Source organism: Trachymyrmex septentrionalis, unplaced genomic scaffold (assembly GCF_001594115.1).
Source record: "Trachymyrmex septentrionalis isolate Tsep2-gDNA-1 unplaced genomic scaffold, Tsep1.0 scaffold86, whole genome shotgun sequence".
Classification (NCBI taxonomy): domain Eukaryota; kingdom Metazoa; phylum Arthropoda; class Insecta; order Hymenoptera; family Formicidae; genus Trachymyrmex; species Trachymyrmex septentrionalis.
This window is the reverse complement of record NW_017306049.1, coordinates 1,010,221-1,035,344: the sequence shown is the minus strand read 5'-3', so window position 1 is coordinate 1,035,344 and position 25,124 is coordinate 1,010,221. Positions and strand designations below refer to the sequence as shown.

Below are 25,124 nucleotides of genomic sequence, written 5' to 3'. Positions count from 1 at the left end.
GTAATGAATTAAGCAGTAAGCGTAGAAATCAACAAATCATAGTCGAATATGAGAAGGATAATTAACTATCATTGGTCGATTTCTACGCCTACTCCTTAATCCATTACTGCTACTGCCCATTGTAGACAACGCATTAGATTAGCTACTGCTTACGTTGTGACCTTACGGACTCTACCGTGATTGGTCAGTTCGCTTACTGCTTATGTTTTACTGTTTAAGTTTTTTGTGTGCCCTGATCAATATCAATAATACTTTTTCAATTCTAAATTAAAAGTGTCGATATTTGTGACATCTTTAATTTATATCTTACATTATCATTTTGTCTCATTCAAACGCATATACCTGTCCTTCTCTGATATATTGCAATGCCATCTTTTGCAAGATTTGTTACCTATTGTTAGACAATTACTGCTCTATTTACCATTCTGAATCTTTGCTAAGCATGTGTTTACAAATCACAGTATAAATCTTTTTTTACCTTTTAATCTTCTATAAACTTATTGTCAGTATTGTTCGTTCACGTAATTTGATGGATAGTGCAATATCATTTTGTCTATACGAGCTGTAGAAGTTTTGTAAGAAAATGTTTATGTCAAGTGACAACTCTATGAGTTGGAAACTATAAGTTTTAACTTTTTTATTTCAGTACAAAAATTACCCCAATTCCTAATTTTGCGTTTACTTCAATCCTGTAATTTTTCATTCCTTTCAGTCAATTCAAAGATTTTTATACAGCTGTAATTAATAATTGTGTCACTCCAGTGTCTTTTTAGTTTGGTTATAATAAAATTTCTCCTATTATATTATATATTATAAAATGTATAATTGTAATATGTCAAAATGTATTCAAATAATCTTCTCTTGATGGTTTCAAATTTCTCAAAAATGTGATATACAACAATGTGGTAAACAGAATAATATTCAGTACCTAAAAAATTACAGGATTATTCCCATTCTTGTGTTCGAAAAAAATAATTTTTATGAAACGTATTCATTTTTATTGTACTGAAGAGGGTCAAATCTTGACCGAAACGTCTACTTATTGTTGTGAATTTGTTTTAAATAATATATAACTTATTTACATCCTTGGTCGTGGTTGTATGCTCTTTATTATTTAACCTTTGTAAATTTCTTAGCTACTTTCTAACAATTTAAATAATTTTTTGTTGAACAGTATTATAAGCGGAATTCTATATTAAATTTTAAAATAGGTTATAGATCATTTAAAGCTTAGCGCTAAATAAAATATTTTTTAAATATAACATTGTTCCATTTATAGAGATTAGTGGAGAGCGCCGAACAGGCTGCAGTGTCTGCGCCGAGGGAAGGAAACATATCGCCCAAGTATTATGCTTCGCATCGGCTTAATAACATTGTTAGCGATGAAAAAGGTCCTGCACAGGAGATGTTTCTCGCTACAAATCGCCACTTCGATAATCTAGCAGTGAACATTAGTTTGTCTGCCGTGCTCCTGCCAAATGGAATTAAAGACAATGGTAAGCATCACGATACATGAATTTAACAAGATGCCAATCGGTACATGTAGATATCGATGAAAGTCATCTGTATTCTTTCATTGCTTTATAGTTTAAATGAGAAAAGATTATTATCTTAACTACACTACTCAACTAAAGGATCATTCTATAAAAACAGGCAAATTTTAAGATGGAAGAACTTCGTCAAAAATTATCATATTGTAAGAAATTTAGAAGAAATAGGCACAACAAAAAAGCTATCAGCATCAGAACTGTGTGGCAGGACGGAAGTCTACCATTACGGAGGAGACCAAGCCTCGATTCGAATCTCGGAGCACCCTGATATTTTTCTCATATTGTTGCTTATTTTTACAGTATTAAGATGATAAAAAAACCTGTAAATCGCATTTGTGTACAATTTTTCATTCGCGCCGTGGAATTTCATAAAAAATTTTGAGATTTGATGTATCTTTATTTATGTTCGTGTAACTCCATAAAATATCAATAAGATTTCTAAAGTATCGACATAACATCTCGATACAATGATTTTTGGCAAAGTTTTTCTATCTTGAAATTTGCCTATTTTTGTAGGATGGAACAGGTGATTCTTTAATTTTGTTGAGTAGCATATCTTTATAAATGAGGAAGATCCTCTGATTTAGCTAGATTGAAACTGGAACCACACGATGCTTGATTCTCTAAATGATACACATGCATGCTGTCATGGTAAAAGAAAATTAAGATTGTTTCAAAATTTACTGCCAATACTGAAAGTCCATACTTTACATCACGTGTACTATAGATTTTCAATACTAGCAGTAAATTTTGAAATAGCCAAGGTGTGTCATTCCCATGGATGCTCGTCCATAATAAATAATTAATCAGAAATTGATATAAGAGCCATGGCAAACAAAAAAACTTAAGCAATAAAACGTAAGCAGTAAGTGAATTTGTCAGAAATCGAGGGTTATGGAATATAATTACAACACACTACAAATGATACATTTAATACGATTTTTTCACACGGCTCAAACAATCAACCGAAAAATAGCTTGAACTTAAAAAAACTACCGCACATGCGATGGACGCCATCGAAGAAAGAACATAGAGAATAAAAAACATATAGTGTAGATTGGAAACTTCATGTACAAAAATTATCTATTGCTCTCTATCTAGATGTTACTAAATCTAATTATAATGCCCATTAGCACACATTGTATGGATCCACTATTCTAACAGAATTGACCAATCACAGTAAAATCCGTAAGGTCATAACGTAAGCAGTAGGAATCCAACATGTTGATTTCCTTACTGCAATCTTATTGCGTGCAACAAGTTGCATGGCACAAGTTTTGTGTGCCATGACCTTTAATGTTAAAAAAACAATGGCTGCTAACATTGATGCTAAGGATACGTTCGGGAAGATTGTCAGCATGAATGCAAACGCTACTATCGACACTGTTCACAGTCAATAGCGTGATAGTGTTATTAATAGCGTTTTTCATTGGCAAAACTTCAAGGTGAATATAAGAAAATTATTATTATAGTTTGATCTTAGGTGATATTGTCAAGGTCAAGGCAAGATCACTTTGAATTTTTTTAACGGAGTTCTTCATTTTTCCTTGCATATTCTTATGCCATACTTCAAGAGCTTTGTAAAAAACGATAATAAAATATTTAATAAATTGAAGGACTCTTCCTATACAAAATAAATAACAATAAATAAAGGGCGAAATAAGAGTCAAACACATTTCTTTAAAAAAGTCACACAATTAAAAGAATAAATTACAAATAGAGAAAAGTAAAATTGAAAAAATATATAATAAAATAAAAACTCAATTTAAATACAAATAAATTACAAGTTTCGGATTGAGCCCTCTTTAGACATTAACTTATCGAAAAAAATCGCAGTACAAAATTAATTATCGCAAATGTTCGCATATCACTATATTCACAGTACGGGTGAGTCTTGATGTAGAACTCGACATTATTCACATATAATTAAACAGTCAAATGTGTTCATATTTCTTGGAAAAGTTTTAGTTGATAAAAAAGATAAAAAGACTTCTTACGAAAAAATAAACGCAACTAAATTAACATACCGGAATTCTAATAAGTAATTAAAACTCACCAAAAATCATATGTAAATTATTCAAACAAATATGTCCGTATAAGTATGAAAAACCATTAGAATATATAAAGTTAAGTGGAACGTAGATGTGTAAGACGGACATTGCGTATCGATTATTATGTACGCTCGCTGATACGGATCATCACGAACTGAGAGAAGAGACCGGACTATCAGTATCGAAAAGTCAAATCTTATTTACACTAGGTATATATGCTTTATAAAGATCTTCAGTGTCAGTTTGTAAATTTAAACTATTTTTTGCTTCTTAATATTGAGCATCTCGGAAATTAAGCATTTCCTATAGCAAGGCTCTTCATCTAAAATTTTTACATTATCCCATTGGAAATCGTGATCATACTGCAGCCTGTGCTCCGTTATGACAGAACGGAAGTGTTACGTCTAATATGATTACGATGTTATGTAATTCTGGTTTTCAATTGTCTGCCCGTCTGTTCAACGTACGACACATCACAATTATTACACGATTATAAACTACATTGCTCTTAGATGTATGGGGACAAATATCCTTTTCTACTTTAATATATTTCCTACTTTAATATATATCCATTTTATTAGGACTATGAAAAGATACCCTGATGTCGTTTTTATTGAACCGTTTAAATTTTTCTGTGTGAAGAGGAATAAATGATACCGTAAGCCAAGATGCAGATTCATTCGCACAGACATTGTCAACCAAATCTTTATGTGCTATGTGTCTATTTTTAAGTAAATGTTTTATACATTGATTAACTGTATCAAAAATAAAAGTTAATGGATAGTCATTATCTAGCAAAACGTTAATAATAAATGTCAAATTTTTTATATAAAACATAAAGTCAGAAAGTAAAAAAGCTCTGCCAACTAGCGAAAAAATTATACCTTTCTTTTTTGTGCAATAGGATGATTTTAGTCGAAATTTAAAAATCTCCCTGAAAAAATCTCCCTGAAAAGGTAGGTTTACGGTCACTCAAAAATAAAATGATTCCTGTTAATAGATATAGTGATAATGACTACCCATTAACTTTTATTTTTGTTACAGACACATTTTAAACATTGAACTGACAACATACATCTTTAACACTTTTCAACCATATAATTTTTATGTTACATCTTAATGGCGAATTGCAGTCGCCATGTTTATTCATACTTTTTTGTTTTGTTGATATGTTCCATATGTGTGGTTTGATATTTGTTATCGTTATTACTTAACTGTTACTATTTACTTAAACAGATTCCACTTTGAATCATGCAATCCACGACCCAGCAAATGAAAATGGATTAAAATGGATTAAAATTTTTTTAATGCGTACTATAAATCCATAAAAATGGGTTGAACGGATTGAAATGGATTGGATCCGAGTTGACATTAGTTTAATATTCGGAAAAAAAATACATTATATTTAAGGATTACAAATTTGATTCCTAAGACATTTATAATAATTATAACTGAAATTAAGACCCTGCGCACAATAGAAACGATCAATCTATCAAAAATATATATAATATAATCGTATATTCCGATATATCCAATTTCTGATAGGTTAAAATCGTTTATTCTTCATTTCCCAATTCATTTCCTTATTCCTTCTGTTGTGCGCAGAGCCTAACTACTTTAAATTGGTATTAAAAAACGTACTTTAGTGGGATTCGAACTTGAGACCTCTGGATTATGAATCTTCTACATTATCCGCTACATCACTTCTTCAATTGGTAAATGTGTTATTCATTTTCTACTTCAATTATAACCAGCTAAACTAGTAACGAAATTATACAGATACAATAAAAATATCATTATTTAACAGATATAATAAAGTATAAACAATTTACATTACTTTGAGACAACATTGGGTAAGTGCCGGATAATCTAATCTCGCTTGGCCGATGTCGCGCGCCGTGATTAGCCTAATATTCAGGCTGTGTTCGACTTGGTTTGCGAGTGTTCACATTCGATCATTCATTTTACTTCTGATCAAAGAGAAACAAAAGAACATAGCTCAATTATTTTTACGTTACAACTTTTTTCAACTTAGTTGGATTAAAACGAAAAATTTCCTACTTATAATTTTGAATAATTTAAGTGGCATTTATGGTTCATTTTTAAATAAAAACTTTTTTTATTCAATTAGTGAAAAACTGCATTTCATATTCAGAATAGTGAATTGAGCAGTATTCACTTTGATATTATTTTTGAATTTAGCTGAATTAAAAAACTGTACTTCCTACTCGTATTCACAATTCTGAATTGAGTATTCACGATGCACAGAAAATGCTAATATTATTTATAGATTGAAAGGCACAGAGATATGCTCTATGCAATTCCTATAAATGAATAAAAATGCATTTACGATTGAAAAGGATTCATTTTAACATGAATCTATATTTCTGAAAATCTGAATCCATTTTAATCCATTTCAATCCATTCTCGTTTGCTGGGGAGTGACTAACCGTTTAACTATCTTACGAAGAATATAGTTATTGAATATCTCACGTTTCGCTGAGGATGACTTCAAAGAGAGTCAAAATATACGAATAATTTTATATTTAGAATGTATGTATTTTATAATTTACTATTTATTAAATTGCGCGTGGTGACCTGCATTGTACATTGGTCTTTTGTTGTGTTTAATATAACATAATATTATTAATATTATTAAATATTATTGTTATATTATTGGAATATTTATTGTTTCTACTATAAACAATAATATTCCTCTGTAATTGATTCACGATTTGTAGATCCGAGGATTCAATCCTACATATGCGATTTTTTTCGTCAAATTTGTGACCGTGCTCGTGAGCGACGGCACAACTTCGTCGCGTGCTCTATAACTTTTTTTTCCTTAAAGGAATTTCCGTACGAGGTAAGGTCTCGATAGCCATATAGAGTTTTTACAAATATCCAGAGCTTTCCGCTAAACAAGTTGGCCACTAAACACGAGATAGCATGCCCCTTTTTCGTTATCTACTTTAAATTAATTGTGCACAATTTCACTTTGCGATGGCATCAGGGGATGAGTTGTTAAAAGTGGGAAAATTGTTTAAGGAGCCCAAAATGACACCATCTGGTGATTAAAAATTCTTTCGAAGTAGCACACAACAACGCTTACAAAGCATTAACAAAACGCATATAATCACTTTTTTTAGCGCTTTGCACTACTTGAGTTTGATCACCAGAGAGTCCGACCGAAACTTTTGCCGAAACTGAACCGAAACACTCAGCTACATGACAATTTTAACCGAAATTAAAAAATAGGAATTTAATAAAGGCCATATGTATGTACGTTTTTATTATTAATTTATTTGGAGAGTCTTACATTGTATTTTCTATTTTTATTGCATACCAGGTGTACAAGTATGAAATGCGGATTTTTTTCCAAAAAAAAACGTCAAATTCGGAAGAATGATAAAAAGAGCTTTATTCAAAGTATGCTCCATTGCTAGTTACACATTTTTCCCATCTTTCGGGCAATTTGTGGATACCACGCCAATAAAAATCTTCCTCCTTTGCCGCGAACCATTCATCGAGCCATTTTTTCACATCTTCGTACGAACCAAAGCGCTGCTCAGCAAGTGCGTGACCCATCGATGCAAACAAGTGGTAATCGGAAGGAGCCAAGTCTGGTGAGTAAGCCGCATGGGGTAGAACTTCCCAGCTGAGTGCTTCCAACGTGTCGCGAACCGGTTTTGCCGTATGTGATGGAGCATTGTCATGAAGAAAAATGACTTTGTGTTGTCTCTTTTGGTATTCTAGTCTTTTTTCAAGCAGCGAACGGTTCAAATCGATCAATTGTTGTTGGTAGCGTCCAGCATTAACCGTTTCACCAGGTTTTAACAGCTCATAATAGACCACACCCTTCTGGTCCCACCAAACACAGAGCATCGTTTTTCTGCCAAAGCGATTCGGTCTTGCGGTCGATGTGGATGGTGCGCCTGGGTCTACCCATGATTTTTTGCGCTTGGGATTCTCAAAATAAATCCACTTTTCATCCCCACTAACGATACGATGCAAAAACGACTTCCTTTTGTATCGTGCAAGCAAAATTTCACATGTGTTTTTGCGATCTTCCGGTCTTCTGAATCTTTCCCATCTCTCGTAGGCGATTGGAAACAGCTTGTTGACTAACGCTCAATTGCTCTGCGAGTTGTTTTTGTGTTTGTGAATCATCTTCGTCCAACAATGCTTGCAATTCCACATCTTTTACCTTTTTGGCGGTTTTCCGTGTTCCTTGTCTGCAACATCGAAGTTACCACTTTTAAAACGCCGAAACCATCGTTCACACGTATCTTGCGATGGAGCATGTTCACCATAAGCTTCTCGAAGTAATCAGTATGATTCAGCAGTAGTTTTCTTCAAATGAAAACAAAAAATTAATGCTGTCCGCGAATGCTCTTTGTTTGGTATAAATTTCGACATATCGACACAGCAACATAACACTATGCAAACACTTTTTCAATTTATCACTCGTGCGCGTTTGACACTTGATGGCACTTCAAAATGGCATAACAGTCAAATCTTTATACCACACACTGCATTCATGCGCCATCTGTTTTCTCAAATCCGCATTTCATACTTGTACACCTGATATGTACATAGACATGTATGTATATAGACATGCCTATATATCATATGCTTTTTCTTCATAAATATCATAATTTATTGAAACAGTAATTAAATTTTGACCGAAATCGAAAACCGAAATTTTGGTTATGTGTCAATTTTGGCCAAAGAATATAAGCACACACGCTTTATAAATATCCAAATTTAATTATTGAAACAATAATTATACATATTAAAATTAATATTTACGAAGAAGAGAGCTATATGGTTTCAGTCGAAACTAACATGTAATGAGTGTTCGCATTTCCGATCAATTGATCGAAAACAATTTGTCGAAAATCAATTTATGGAACGGACGATTTATCGAAAGAAATTGATCGAAAGATAACTGGTCAAACAATTACATTTCACCGAAAGGACATTTGATTGGAAGGACAATTGATCAAAAGAAGTAATCAAAAGGACTTTTGAAAGGACTTAGATTGGTCGACTATAATTGATCGAACATAAATTGATGAATTTGTTTTAATGGATAAATTTCCACGTGGGTTTCGACTTGTCATGTAACAAGGTTCACTCCATGCTACCTCTTAGTTATATGAAGCGAAACAACTCATACAGCACCGATTGTTACGAAAAATTTTCAGAAATATTTCAACCTTTCACATCTTATGTACAACACATTCTGAAAGGATTCTGCAATATGTCATATGAAATGTGTACGCGAGTGCACCGCGCGTACGAATGAAGCGAGAGGACTGGACAAAAATGTTTTAACAGAAATGTTTTTAAAATTTATCATATGCAATAAATTGGAAAACATATTCAAACAAAACAAAAAAAATCATCATGATATTAAAATGGCTCCAATTTATGATATATATATTATGAATCTAATAATAACGAATAGTAAACGCGTAAATAGTTACTATTTATTCCAATAGATATGAATAGTACGAATGTCCCATAATACTACATGACATTCGTATATAGTTCCTTGAATAGTTATATTTCTCAATAGTTCTCAATAGTTTCAAGAAGCTGTTGAAAACTATTGTGAAAAAAACTATTGTCTACTTGCATCATGATGCATAATAAACAAAAAGATCACGCCTATGAGCCATGCTCAATGCATAAACATATTTTAGTATGCGTCGGAGCAGACACGCATGTATGCATATTTATTGTTCAAGAAATCGTGTGATTTCAGCTTTAGTTACGTGCTACGGCAAATTGGTTCTTTACTCTTGCAGAGCGTGACGTTGCTTCGGGTATTCAGTGGAGCGAGTACTTGGATCTGTTATTTGTTAATAATTATGAGAGTGACCCTACGCTATCATGGCAATATTATGGAGCGACGACAGGATTTCTACGTCGCTTCCCAGGTATTTAAACTGGTATCTAATGGAAGCAAGATTCTGATCAATCTTGTCTTATTTTTGATTGATCAAAAATGGCGAAACCAATCCGATGATAATTGAGCACATAAAATATTGAAAAACAGATATATGAAATGCCATAAAGTGCGAGTTTATGAAAATATATCTAGATATTGCCCTCATTCTCAGTATAGCTGAAAATAGAACGTTTTATCCGGATCTTCAATAATTCGGATGCAATCAAACTATGGAATTATACAATATATACATAAAATCAGTTTTCGAAATTAATCGATTTTTTAAAATCACGTGAAGATCACCTCTACTTTTTTTTAATTAAAAAATATGAATTTTTTACGTAACTTGACTTTTTTAATTATTCTGCATATAAAATATTAAAATCACAGGATCAGCATAAGTTTACTTTTAATTTACACATTTACTTTTAACATATATACACTATTCAGCAAAAAATAGGGAATACTTTAGAACACGCTCAAAATTGCGCAATATTCAGAACACCGTAATTCGTTGAAAAATTATCCCAGACAAAAAATTAAAAAAGCATTTGAAAGCTTAAAATCTCTACTTTTAAAATCGATAATTGATATTTCAATCTGACTGATTCTTTACGGAGATATACGGACACAAATGGATATCCGTCAAATCTTATATCCGAAAAATTTTTACAAACTTTACGAAGATCTATGGCATGAAATAAAATTCACACAAAAATACGGTTTACGGCAGTCGAAAGAGTCAATTTTTACCTTCAATTTGCCTTTTTATTGAGTGCTGTACGATTTTTCTTCACCGAGTTATTGAACGTTGAAGCAGGTTATAAAAAAATTTTTCTTGAAAAATTTAATACAGATGTCTAAAACTAATAACTTTTGTGTAAAACATATCTCTTACATTATTATGTGATGTTTTTTTGATAGGGATTTTTGAAATGCTCTTATTTTTTCAAAAAATAACGTTTACCGCCTACATTAGCGTTATCCAATGAAGATTTTTTATTCCATGTATGTCATCAAAGTTGAAGTTTATTTTTTAATTTTAAAAGATCGACTTCAAATTAGCATCATTTGTATTGTAATAAAATTTTTACATAGAAACATGATTTGAAGCATTCGAAAGTTATGACTTTAAGCTTTAAAATGATTATTTCAAACGTTTCGTAATCATTTTTCGCAGAAATACATAAATCTTCTGGCTTTTTTTAACGTTTTAAATGATCTTTTAACTTCAAGATAGAATAACTTCGTCAAAAATGATCGTAATGAGATTTTTAAAAAAGCATTTTAAAGATTGAACTCTTTACTTTTGAAATCGATAATAGATATTTCAATTGGGCTGATCTTTTACGGAGCTATACGGACACAAATAGATACCTGTCAAATCTGAAAATTTTGCACAAATTTTATAAAGGTCTATGGCGTGAAGTAAAAATCATACAAAAATGTCATTTACAGCAGTCAAAAGAGTGAAAGATCTTTTGATGATCACTAAAAACATAACTCAATGATGAAATGACTTTGCTTACTTGCACATAAAATTTACATATGGTAGCATTCTAGGGTTAAATTTGTGTAAGAAGTGCGATTTATTATATATTTATATGTTACAGCGATATCATGGCCACCAATGGAGGGTACCGGAGCATCTAGATCCTCGCATCATCGAACGGTTCGTGATGTGTATGATTTTAGGATGTCGAATTGGTTTGTTGGGGCGGCAAACAGCCCGAAAGATCTAGCGATATTGATCGATAGCGCGACGTACACGTCTGATCGGAATCGACGACTAACAATAGCTACGACGAAAGTCGTCTTGGACACTTTAGGACCGGACGATTATATAAACGTATATCGTTATGGTGAGAATGCCGAGGAAATAGTGCAGTGCTTCAAGGATAGCCTGGTGCAGGCGTCACCTGAAAACATTCACGAGATGAAGGTAGCTTTAAGTTCCCTGAAACACGAGGACACTGTGACCAACATTTCAGCCGCGCTCAGCACCGCCTTCGAGATCCTCCATAAATACAATCGCTCCAGCCAGGGAAGCCAGTGCAACCAGGCCATTATGTTGATCACATCCGACACCGATGGCCCACCTGCAGAAGTGATAAAGCGTTACAATTGGCCGCATATGCCCGTACGGATCTTTACCTATCTCATCGGTGGTGACAAGAGTCTTGATCTCCAAAATACGGCATGCACCACTAAAGGTTATTCATCGATAGTTTACAGATATACAAAGTCTCACAATCAGTAATGTAATCAGAAAAAAGGATGATTCTACGTGAAAAAGAAAAAAATAAAACGTAGTCAATTTTTGTTTATATAAGGTTTTGTTTTCGGAAAAAATTATTTTAAAAATTGAAAACAAACTATTATTTTCTTAATTTTAATTTTATTTTTGCTTTATGTAATTTTACCTTTGTTAATTATAATATATTCTTCGGTTAATTTTAAAGAAATGTGTCAACTCTTACTTTGCCCTTTACTTATTATTATTTGTTTTGTATAGAAAGAGTCCTTAGATTTGTTATTTAAAAATTGAAACAATAAAGTCATATTTATATTTCCTTTTTATCCTTTGAATTATTCCGCACGGAATGCAAGAGATCCGAGTTCGACTCTCGGTCAAGGCAATATTTTTCGCAATAAGTTTATTACAGTTTTTTAAGATTTGGGAAATTTTGGGGGGATTATCAGATTGAGATTGTGTAAATCCGATAATTTCATCGGCTCGCAATTTATTTCTGAAAAATTAATGCAATTTAAATGAATGTATATTATATGTATAGTAGTTCAACATCTTAACACTCGGGACGGTAAGGCGCTTCGTATTTCAAGTTTTAAACGGTCCCATTCCAAATATTATTTAATTTTATTATATATAATCACTTAGAGACGGCTCCTTTTGCCTACAAATTGATTGCTTACAGCATCATTTGTCTACATCACTTTTGCCGACAGTTCATTTGCACAAAATTATTGCCTACAGCTCGATGTATGCACTTTACGCACAAGTTAAAATTTTAATTGTTTTTTTATGAAGTTTTGTACGATTTTTTTTTTTTGAGTTTTTTTCCTTTGTTGAATAACTCGATAAAAAAAATCGTACAGAAGTCAATAAAAAAGCAAATTGATCGTATTTGAAATCGTGATCACTGTTTTGCAAATAAAGTTTTAAGAAAAGTACAATTAGAATGTTGAAAAATAAATTTTGCAACTTTTAATGATTTACTCATGATTACTAATTTATACAGATTTTATTTTTATAATTTTAAATTAGTGGAAGAAAAATTTGATTTTTTTATTTCTAAAGTCTCATAACCTTTTAAATATTAAGAATTATATAAAACTAAAGTATATTTATATATAAAGATTGAGAGAAATACAATTTATACTTGATTATAACATCGAATATTAAAAAAATAAAATGTTATGTATAATATCTCATGTTAATAATATCGATTTTTATAGGATTTTACGCGAGAATAACGAACGCAGACGAAATCCATAATAAAGTTTTCGAGTACGTGAAAGTTTTAGCGCGGCCTATGGTACTCTATCAGCATGATCATCCTCTTCATTGGAGTCCTGCTTACGTAGGTGGAAAAGTAAGCGATTTAATTTATACACATAAATAATTATTATATTAATTACATTGATTAATTTATGCATTGCGGAATATTTTTATAAATATATATTTTTTTATTGTCATATATCTATGCATAAATATTCTGCGGCGTTTCTACATTAATAACAATTGATCTTCAGAGTAGTAGATATGGCAGAGAAAATCGGGGCCAATTGATGACATCTGTAACAGCTCCGATTTTAGATCGCCGAAATTATACGGTAATTATATTTTAAACACAATAGTTATGTGCTGACGCCTTAATATTGCGCGAGCGCCACTTTAATGTGTGAAGTAATATATAAATAAATTGTACTTCATTATATGTTATCATTCTAAGGTAAAAACGGCTAATTTATTGGGTATTGTCGGTACCGATGTACCTATCGAGGAAATTCAGAAACTCGTGCCGCCTTATAAGGTATAAATTATGTTTTCATCATTATTCGGTCTGGTCATACCAATTGCTTGGCTTCAAAAAACCTTGGCTCGATCGATATTCATAATCCGTTCTTATTTTAAGACTGTCTTAAGTAATGTCTAAAAATTTTTAATGCAATTCTCTAATTGGTTCATGACATCTTAAGACTATATGTAAGACAGTCTTAAACTTGAGAATCGACTATTAATATCCTTATCGGATCTTTTCTTATAGAGTTTTATACAATTTTATTTTAAATAATAGATGAAAAATAAAAAGTGAGAATTAAATAGAATAAGAAATGTTTTATTTTTATAATAGAAAAATACAAATCAACGTTGGAGAAAGACATATTCAATCATAATTAGTCACCAAATTGGTGCGACCAGTCCATGTTTATATATTTTGCTCATTAACTAAACATCACAATACGTTTCTCACATTACAGTTAGGAGTTAATGGATATTCATTTATTGTTGACAATAATGGCAGAATTCTATATCATCCTGACTTACGACTTCTCGTAAGTATTAATATCATTGCAACAAGTAACAACGTGCTCAAATAATTTCACATATATATAATTTTAATGTTAGTACATTTTTTTCGGTAAATATCTAAAAAGTTTTACAGTATGAATTACCTTTTGATTTTGACACATATTGTAGACTTTATATAGAATTTATTCCTGAGTAACATGCATTTTAAATTAGACAGTCTTTTTAGACGGTACTCTCTTATCATATTTTTTAAATTATTTTAAGTTCAAAATATTAAGATGTCCTTATACAGCTACTGTATAGCCTTTTAAGAATGTATTCTTGAAATAACTTTAAGTACAAACATTGTAATACAAAAATGTTGAGAGTATAATAGTTTTGAAATTAGCGATTAAAGTTTATAAGCACAGAATTTATATTTTTCACGCTGAAGCATGATGATATAACAATTGATAAAGATGAGGATCTTCAAAATTATGTAAAAATGCAATTATTTTTTTATTAAGAAACTATTTCTGCTTCTATATGGAACCTACCTGAGAAAAAAAGTTTTATATATAATTGTATAAAATTATATATATAGGATTGCCGCTGAGTCACTATTCTCACTTTATTCACTATTTTGAAGAAGGATCACTTTTGCGGTAAAAAAAAACTTATTGTTCTCACTTTTTTTCCATAAAATTGTATTATTTCTGTGTTTGCTATAATTTCTGTCTAATAAGTTATACATTTTTTTTAAGTTTTTGCTACGTGTTTTCATTCCTTTTCTATGAATATTTGAATAATTTGAATCTCCAGCCATATATGGTGGCGGGATTCTTTTACTTTATTTCTGATTATTTAAGGAAGATTTTCATTTAAGCATTTTATTATAATTTACAGTTATTCCAATCACATAAATTAAATCAATTTATTGAACACTAGTCATGAAAAGTATTGTCATATTATAAGGTAATAGCTTTATCAGTATGAAAAAGATTTATTAGAAAATGTGATATTACTTGTACAAATGCGTAAAATTATTGCAATATTATACCAAATAATATTGAATTAGTGAAAAAGTTTTGTAGAATTTTGTTAGCTCAATTATATACAGAATATATTTGTTGCAAAATTTTCGACTATCCGACGTAAAAGCTTAATTTTTTTTAAAAGTTTATTTTTAAAAAATATTTCTACGATTTTTTGTTACCAAGTTACACGCGGATTAAATAAAAGAGCATTCTGATTTCGGTTGCTTATAACTTCATTAAAAATTATTGTACCGTAATTAATAAATAAAACATTCTTAAAGCTGAAATTTTGATCTATCAAATAATATTATGCTAATTTTTTAATGTAAAATATATAGAAATTTGAGTTATAAAAATGTGATATTACTATTGTTATAATCATTACATAATAGTTATAAGGACAGTAATACCATATTTTAAGCTCAAATTCTATTTTTTAAATTAGCAATTATACCAATAGAGCAACGTCTCAACTTTAAGAATTTGTTTTTTTTTAATTGCAATATGATGATTTTTAATGAAGTTATGAGCAATTAAAAGTCAGAATGCTCCTTTTTACTTAACTCGCAAATACACTGGGCAACAAAATTAACGCAACACCTGTTCACTCTGTAAAAATAGGCAAATTTCAAGATACAATAACTTCGTCAAAAATTGTCGTATCGGGATGTTTAAAAAAGCATTTTACAGGTAGAAACCTCTACTTTTCGAATCGCTACTTAAAAAAACAATCTCATGAAGATTTCATAAAGTTACACAAACATAAATAAAGATATAAAATCTCAAAATTTTTTACAAAATTTACGGAGTTCCACGGAGTGAACTAAAAATTGTATACAAATGCGATTTACATCATTCGGAAGAGCGAATCTTTACCTTTAATTTACTTTTTTACAAAGTTCCGTACGATTTTTTTTCATTGAGTTATTCAACGTTGAAGCAAAAATGGTCCTTTTGTTTCAACGTTGAATAACTCGATGAAAAAAAATCGTACGGAGCTTTGTAAAAAAGTATATTAAAGGTAAAGATTCTCTCTTTCATATGATGTAAATCGCATTTGTACATACAATTTTTATTCCACTCCGTGGAGATTCGCAAATTTCATAAAAAATTTGGAAGTCTGATATATCTTCATTTATGTTTGTGTAACTTCATGAAATCTCCATGAGACCGTTTTTTTAAATAGCGATTCGAAAAGTAGAGGTTTCTACCTGTAAAATGCTTTTTAAACATCCCGATACGACAATTTTTGACGAAGTTATTGTATCTTGAATGCCTATTTTTGCAGAGTGAACAGGTGTGGCGTTAATTTTGTTGCCCAGTGTAATTCAAAAACAAAAAATTGTAGAAACATTAAAAAAAAATGATTTTGTAAGGAAAAAAAAACTTCAAACTTTCACGATATAGATAGTCAGAAATTTTCACAAATTTTTTTTGCCACGTGACAGACCGACAAAGTGAGAAGAAAAATTTTCCTTCTTTACAGCTCGTAATTTTCTATATATAAAAATTACAAAACTCACATAAATTCAAAAAATATAATCACCATTCTTGGAAGTAGAGATTTCAAGCTTTAAAATTCTTTTTTATTTTAAGTTTTTATTTTTAACGAAGATATTGTATATACAGGGTGTTTGAAAACGTTAAATCTTTCGTATAGGGACAGAATGGACTAAAACTCAGCGCAATGAGGCACGCGTTCGCCTTCGCTAGGCACACAATGTCTAGCGATGGTATTGTAATTGACGCTTATAAACAACGTGCGCTGAGTGGTCCTATCCTATCGAGCGCTTCCATTTCGCAGTAGGCTGAACAAATTTGGCTATTTTCATAAGTTAATAACTCCCCATCGCGGAAATTGTAAAATGGTGGAGGACTTTTCTTAGTTTAGTTTCCATTCTGCCCCTATGCGAAAGATTTATCGTTACTTTTCAAACACCTTGTATAATTTTGAGCTAACAAAATACCGCAGAATTTTTCCTCCAACCCAATATTAAGAGAAAATCGTATTATAAAGTTTATTTAAATATGTTCTAATTCTATTGGTTATGGTATATTAGATAAACTTATAGAATCTTAATAAACTAGATATATTAAATAATGATGTATTTAATTTGAAAATAATAATTTTGTTTTCAGACACTTATTTCATTCCTAAGTTGTTTCCGTTTCTGAATTTAGATGCTATTGTTAATAGAAATTTGTCATCTCTGTCGAATGTAAAATATGTTGAAACGTATTCTTAACGATACAGTTTTTAAAATTCAAAAATACCCTTAGATTTAATGGAATATTAAATAATGAAAGTATCACCGTTACAGAATAATATATTCAAAATAATAAAGTGCTAATCCGTAGATACCATTCTATACAATTTTAATCATTAAGACAGTCTTAAGTACAGTCTTAAGATATTATAAGTTAATCCGAGGACTGTATTAGCATCTTAAGACTTTATTTAAGACGGTTTTAAAATAAGAACGGACTATGAATATCGCCTCATGTTTCATACTTCCGCACTATTGACGACGAGGGACAAAAATAGGCGAGGTTTGGCCGAACTGCAGACATAAAATCCTTTAATCATGGTTTTTATTTAATCGAATATGAAATTGTCAACAATATAGATTATATTAATTGTTTTCTAACTATCACGATGTATTAATGCTCTTACTGCCCGGTTATTAACATTTATTAGTTTTCGTATATATAGAATAATTTAAGATACAGGAGACAATAAATACATAAGAGAAAGACTTTATTAGATAACATCGCCTAAAAGCGCCTTTAAAGCGGATATCATTCAGAAATAAGCCCTTCACAACATATTTCAAAGTCGAAGTATAATCCGTACTGTGTAAGTTTTTCTGATATTTACACTTTTTTTCATCTTTTTATATTGTAAATATTCAAAAGTCTACTGGTTTTTTTCCTTTTTATTTTTACTTTTTACTTTTACTTTTTTTATTTGTTGTAGAGGACAACAAGAATAATATCGTAATATTATATAAATGTTTTACGCAGCCTGGAAACACAGAAGTAAGTAAAAGTTATTGTATGCGCGTATGTGCTTTATTATTAAATGTACAGAGTAACAAAAGATTATACAGGATATTCGGTAAGTTTTGACAACGTACTCTTGCGTAGATATACCGGATTAAATTGAGTCAAAAAATCCTAGGTAAGGCTTCCATATACTATGCAAGTCCGATTTTAATAAAATTTTACAGGTATGTAGTATTAACTAAATGTAGTCAAATCCATGAATGCGGACTCTTGAAAAGGAAAAGCTTAGTTTTCGAAATATTCAAAATTTATTTAATCGACTTAATTAACATTTGGTAAAACTTTCCCTTTATACATCAGCCCCAAACGACCTTCAACTAGCCTTGATCCTCAAGGAACTCAAAATCACTGATCATTTCCGTCTCTCGTTATTCATTAAAAAGTTATAAACAAAATCATTTTTAGTGAATGAATAGTATGTAATTTTCGAACACACAAGTACATATTTCAGTATTTTCCTTTGACACAAGGAGATGGGGATAGACTTCGCTTCGCGTAGAAAGTCATGCGCTTCTGAGGCAAGAGGAGAAGGTGGAATAAAAGTCGCTTTGCGTGAAAGTCGCGCATCTCTGAAGAAGGGGAGAAATGAGGTGAAAGTCGCTTTGCGTGGAAAGTCGCGCGCCCCTGAAGCAGGAGAGAGGGAAAGTGGAGTGAAAGTCGTTTCACGTAAAGCTCTAGATATACCATAAGTAGTGCATTCCTTTTATCTGAGCCGAAATGCCGACAACCTTCCTATTGGCTATTTCGACCGCCATTTTGATTTAGTTTGTCTGTAGTCCAATAAGCGCTTAGTATTATTGGTATAAGGTATGATTAGTAAGTCAAAAATGAAGAACCTGTGCGTTACTTTGGTATTTCTAGAACTTAAGTTTCGCGAGGAAGTCGTGCGCCCGAAGAGGTGAGTGAAAGTCACTTCGCGTTCAATATATTAACTTAACATAAAACTATTGTATCTAAATACTAAGTAAGCATATTCAAGCCTAAAACTATCTAGTCAATAAAATAATTTTTAATTCTAATTATTTCTTTATGTTAACATTTTTAAAAACATTAATTAAATCAATAAATAAATAAAAATTTGAATATTTTGAAAACTAAATATTGTATTTCCGCAATTCCGCATTTATGGATTTGACGACATTTAGTTAGTTACATTCCTGTAAAATTTCATCTCATATCCACCAAACATCATATATCCACTCGGCCATATCGCCTAATGCACACTCATCGTGATCGTTAGGCGCCCTTATTCAATGATTTTAACAAATTAATTTCTTGTTAACTATTACGAAAATTGCAAAATGATGCAAAATTTTTCAACTCAATTTAATTCTGCTTTATTTACACACGAGTGCTTTGTCAAAACTTATTGGACATTCTCTATATGAACACTTTTAACTTCGGTAATTATTGCGAAAGGATTAAACTCCACTAATAACTTTGATTTTTACACATAATTATAGTCGATATTATCCTGAGTCATATACACTTTGAATCACATGGCGGACTCTTCTAGTTTCTGAGATATGACACAAGTATTGAATTTTTATTACAGAATTTAATTTTTCATACTGCGTTATTCGTACTTCTTATTTGTTGACATTTTTTGTTTATGTTCGCTACTTCTCTTGAATTCAGTATAGTAAAACATCCATCTCGAAGAAATTTAAAAGATTGTACGTCTTTTTTTTCAGTACGATGAAACATTAAAACCTTCGTATATAAGTGTAGATCTATCGGAAGTTGAACTCGCAGAATATGATGGCCCTTCAGCCTCTCCGAACAATTCGCTATTACTTGATGTAAGTACATTTTCATTATTTTATTATTTTTTAAAAATATTTAATAATAGCGAATGTTAATAATATCATTTTTTTTAGCTGAGACGCGATATGATCGATCAAAAGGAAGGCGAAACGGACTTCACAATCAAAATACATTATGATGATATGGTAAAAAATTACAAAAAGAACAATTATAAATGTGATAATTAAATGTACGAGGGCAAGTCAATAAATTTTTAGTAAAACATTTTTTTTGATCGATTCATTTTTATTTCTCAACATAGTCTCCTTTCAGCTCGATACATTTGATCCAAGGATTCTCCAACTTTTTCAAGCCGTCCAAATAATATGATTTATCCAACTCTTCAAAATAAGCCTTTGTTTCAGCGATAAACTGCTCTCTAGTGGTGAATCTCTTTCCTCCGAATCATTTCTTCAGGTTTGGAAACAGAAAATAGTTGCAAGGGGCTAAATCTGGCGAATATGCTGGATGAGGAAGCAATTCGTAGCGGAATTCGTTGAATTTGGCCATCGGTGCCGGGCACATGTGAACCCGTGCATTGTCTTGATGAAAGAGCACTTTCTTCTTCGCCAAATGGGGACATTTTTTCTTTAAAATATTGTTGAAACGGTCCAATAAGGCTGCGTAGTAATCGCCATTGATTGTTTGCTTCGACAGAAAGTAATCGATATGAATTATACCGCGTATAATCCCAAAAAAACTGTGGCCATTACCTTTCTGGCCGACTTCACGGTCTTCGTCTTCTTCGAAGCTGATTCACTCGGTGAAGTCGATTGTTTTGACTGTTCCTTCGTCTCGGGTGTGAAGTAATGGATCCATGTTTCGTTCACAGTAATGAATCGACGCAGAAATTCGTCTGGATTACATTGAAACATCTGCAAACATTGTTTTGAAATTATCACATGATTGCGCTTATGGTTTACAGTGAGCAAACCGTCACCCATCTTGCCGATCCTTTTTTCATACCCAATTGTTCGTGCAAAATTGAAATTACTGTGCCATGTGATATGCCTGTGGCCTCAACAAGCTCGCGCACTTTCATTCGTCGATCAGTCAAAACAATATCGTGGACTTTATCGATGATTTCTGGCATAGCAGCCTCAATTGGACGTTCCGAACGAGGTGCATCACATGTGGATGTATGACCACATTTAAATTCATTCACCCAATTGTATACAGTCGCAAACGCTAGTGCAGATGTGCTATGAACATTATCCAACTCGGCTTTGATTTCTTTCGGCGTTAAACGCCGCTTTCATATGTAGATGTTTGATCACTGCACGAAACTCGTTTTTTTCCATTTTGCAAAAAATGCAAAGGTTGTTCGCTTTAATCGTCTACAGAAATGAAACCACGCGATAAATTCTGTTCAAAATTTGACAGTAATCAGCTGAAAGATGCTACTTGTCAAAAAGTAATGTGACATGTCACTGCGAGTGCCCTCCGACAGATTTTCTAAGAACTTATTGACTTGCCCTTGTATCGTATATATCGTAGAAATAATATAATTTAATAATAATTTTATAATATAATTTTTGTTTTATTGTACAACGTTTTATTGATTTACAGAAAAGAGTTACAATTAGACGGCATAATTATTTTTACAAACCGATCGAGGGTACACCGTTTTCCTTAGGCTTGGCTCTACCCGACGGTTATGGCATGTTCGAATTACGAGCCGAGCAAGAAATTAAGCTCGCTATTGTAAATGGTAAATTTTTTATTATAATTATGTATGCACTGTTTTAAAATAACTTCAAAAAGATGCAGTTTTTGATAACGCAGTTTTTGAATCTCAATGCGAATTTAAACGTTGCATTACAGTAACGGAGTATTTTAAGGGGAGCAACTGGAAGGTGCATCCTGATTGGGTTTACTGCGAATATAATTCGGCTTCCGATAAATTCTTTTCCTCCCCGGAAGAACGCATCCTGCACTTTCTAGCACGGACGCGCAGACCGGGATGGAAATGGATGTCCTTGAGACCAAGGAGTCCTAGCTCGCATCACAAGCAGGCGAGCAAGCCTGATAAAGATTCTTATTATTGTAAGTACATATCGTATTAATTTAATATCTAATAAATCAAAGATAAAATATGAAAAATATAATGTGTAAGATGAGCGGAAAAAATAAAGTAAGGAAATTAGACATGGATTCGAAAGTATAGTTTCAGACAATTTATTATATTTAAATAATTATTATATTTTTCATCAAATGACGAATATACATATATCACAAATTTTAGCATTTGTTTTAAGTTTTAAGCATTTATTAACTATTATTAATTATTTTTTGTTTATTAACAAGAATTGCATATTTTATCGATCGATATTTTATCCTTAAGTAAGGCTGTGTTTCAAAATTTACTGTCAGTACTGAAAATAGTTTACGTCATGTGCACTATAGATTTTCAGTACTGGTAAATTTTGGAATACAGTCTAATAAAGTAAATTTTGGAACACGGCCTAATAAAGCATGAGATGTCAGTTAGTATATGTTCTTAAAAATTTATTTTAAATTAACATTATGCAGGATGTCTGATAATTAACAATAAAAATCTCACATAGAGGCAGAATGGATTAAACTGACAAGGAAACACAGCCAACAGTCCCCGATAAATGAGCTTTTACATAGTATGTTGTTCTATGGACAAAAATCGGAGATATACATATTTTTTTATATCTGCTGAGTCGCACCTTGAAGAGATGGAAATCTCTCTTGAAAAAAATCGGTCTTTTTTTTTCGAAGCGGATGTCTTCAAAACTATAAGAGATAGAAAAAATTTTCCAAAATAAAAATTGAATGACTTTACTTTGGAACTATATTCCAAAATGAAAATTGAATGACTTTACTTTGGAACTATAATAAAAAATATTTTTTTTAATTATTTATAATAAAAATTATTTATTTATAAAGAAAATAATTTTTTTACTGTAGTTCTAAAGTATTATTAATGCCATTCAATTTTTATTCTACAAATTTTTTTCTATCCCTTACAGTTTCGACGATATTCAATTTGAAAGAAAAAAAACCGATTTTTTTCAAAGGTTTCCACCCACTTAAGGGGATGCTGGAGTACCCTGTTTTACCAACAAAATGTGATTAATTTTCCCCGGCTTGTTTCTTTTAATTGCACTTACGGATTGAAAAGTCCTTCTCTATGATTAAAGTATCGACAACAATATAGGCTGCCAGCTACAATTTAATACGAAAAAACGAAAGAAAATTAAAAATTGTAGTTTTGTCACCGGCTCCTGCAGTCGACTCGTCGCAGTATATGTGCTGCATATAAGAATTTCAGATTTTACCCATTTAAAATAAGTAGCCAGCAGCCTACAGAAAAATTCGAAGAACAATACTATGCCTGTAGAAATGAGCTAGCTTTAGTATAAGAGAAAAGAGTCTCCAAAAATTTCGTTCATATGCTACGAATAAAACTGACATGAAGCCATGACACCGAGCACTATTTTAGTTCCTCGATATTGCAACAATGGCGCTGTTATCACAAGTGTGCCTCGCTGGATCAGCAGAAACAATCAGAATTATCGACTTACTCAGGCTCGTAACAAGCTTCTTACATGCCTTGGTTAAAATTTTTTCTCTTGAGAGGAAAAATAATAATAAAAAAAATGATATTATTTCAATTTTTGTGTATAAATAATGTCTTTATAAACAAAAAATATACAATATTATTCACATATATTATACAATATTATTTTCGATTGATTTTTGACTCTGCTCAGATGCCGAAGCGCTGAGCAGCAATTTCATTCGTAGCGTACAAATGAAATTTTCATAAACTCCGTTCTCTTATACTAAAGCCTTTAGTTCATTTCTACAAGCATAGTATTGTTCTTTGAGATTTTCTGTAGAGCGCCAGCTACTTATTTTAAACGTGCAAAATCTGAAATTGTTATATGCAGTACATTTTTTACCTGGCTCGGATGTAAAAGTGTCAAACAGCATTTAGTAGGAAGTGTCATTTCTCTTATCGCCCACGCAAATATAAAAATAGATTGAATTATTATGTAACCAGCAATATATTATCAGCTGGAAACGCCATAATAATAATATATTTTTCTATATACAATATAAAAAAATATATTGTATATTAAAATAGAATCATTGCTTAGAAAAGGAGTCGTGCATCCTTGCTGCATCGGCGATGACGGTAAAGCGGAACTAATAGAACACATTGTTAAATTGCAGACCGAATTATCGAAACAGAAGTACGACAGAGTGAGACAGAGAAAAAACAAAAAAGGATAGAAACTGCGATTGTAATCGGTGACGCACACCAAACTGGGCTCGTCGAGCAAAACAGTCTATCCTTCAGAATCTATCCTTCAGAATCTATCTCTCTCTCTATGATCGCTTGTTTCTCGCGAAAATGCTTTCTCAGCAATTTCGGCCGCTCAACATGTATAAATAAGAGGAGAAGGGACATTATAGATAACGTACAAGTTTTAATAAATTATATTAATTATATTTCTCTCCAATTTATGTATAATAACAAAAATAATTCCAAAACACGATAATTTACGAGATATTGACATTTCCATAATTTTCCATGACCGTTGTATACCACGTTCATAGAAGTGGGTGCGTGCGTGCGTGCGTGCGTGCGTGCGTGCGTGCGTGCGTGCGTGCGTGGGTGCGTGCGTGCGTGCGTGTCATATCATGTCACATTGTGTCGCTTGTTGGAAGATACTCTATAAAGCCGAAATTGATAAATAAATTCAAGTTTTCGGATTTTCGTCTGTCATTTTGAATCCGCCATTTTGGATTTTGGAAATCTGGTACCAAATTTGTATTCTGTGACCTTCATAATACCCCGAGTAATGAGAATTATTCCAGTCAGTTTATATTTCAGTTTTTGTCATCCGCCATTCTGAATCCGCCATTTTGAATTTTGAAAATCTGATGATGGATTCGTAATCAGCGATCCCAAAAACACCCTAAATGAATGTTTCCTTTGTGATGAAAAAGTGTTATAATTCGAATTCTACCTTTTGGCCGCCATATTGTGTCGGCCATTTTGTGTAGTAAAAATCTGCACACGGCATTTGTTAGCCCTTATTTTTTTACGAATTTTAAGCCTTTACTCGATTATTTTTATGG

The 25,124-nt window shown here is 31.7% G+C and overlaps 1 protein-coding gene across 1 annotated transcript in view; it reads left to right on the top strand.

Moving 5' to 3' along the window:
- The window catches only part of LOC108755199 (voltage-dependent calcium channel subunit alpha-2/delta-3), a 149,968-nt gene that overhangs the window by 45,274 nt on the left and 79,570 nt on the right, over positions 1–25,124 (top strand). Inside the window, exons 4-14 of the mRNA XM_018498083.1 lie at positions 1,280–1,496; positions 9,418–9,549; positions 11,174–11,773; positions 13,038–13,174; positions 13,335–13,415; positions 13,535–13,615; positions 14,064–14,138; positions 19,892–19,999; positions 20,078–20,149; positions 21,573–21,714; positions 21,828–22,049. Coding sequence (XP_018353585.1) covers positions 1,280–1,496; positions 9,418–9,549; positions 11,174–11,773; positions 13,038–13,174; positions 13,335–13,415; positions 13,535–13,615; positions 14,064–14,138; positions 19,892–19,999; positions 20,078–20,149; positions 21,573–21,714; positions 21,828–22,049 — 1,867 coding nt within the window. The remainder of the gene's footprint in view (positions 1–1,279; positions 1,497–9,417; positions 9,550–11,173; positions 11,774–13,037; positions 13,175–13,334; positions 13,416–13,534; positions 13,616–14,063; positions 14,139–19,891; positions 20,000–20,077; positions 20,150–21,572; positions 21,715–21,827; positions 22,050–25,124) is intronic.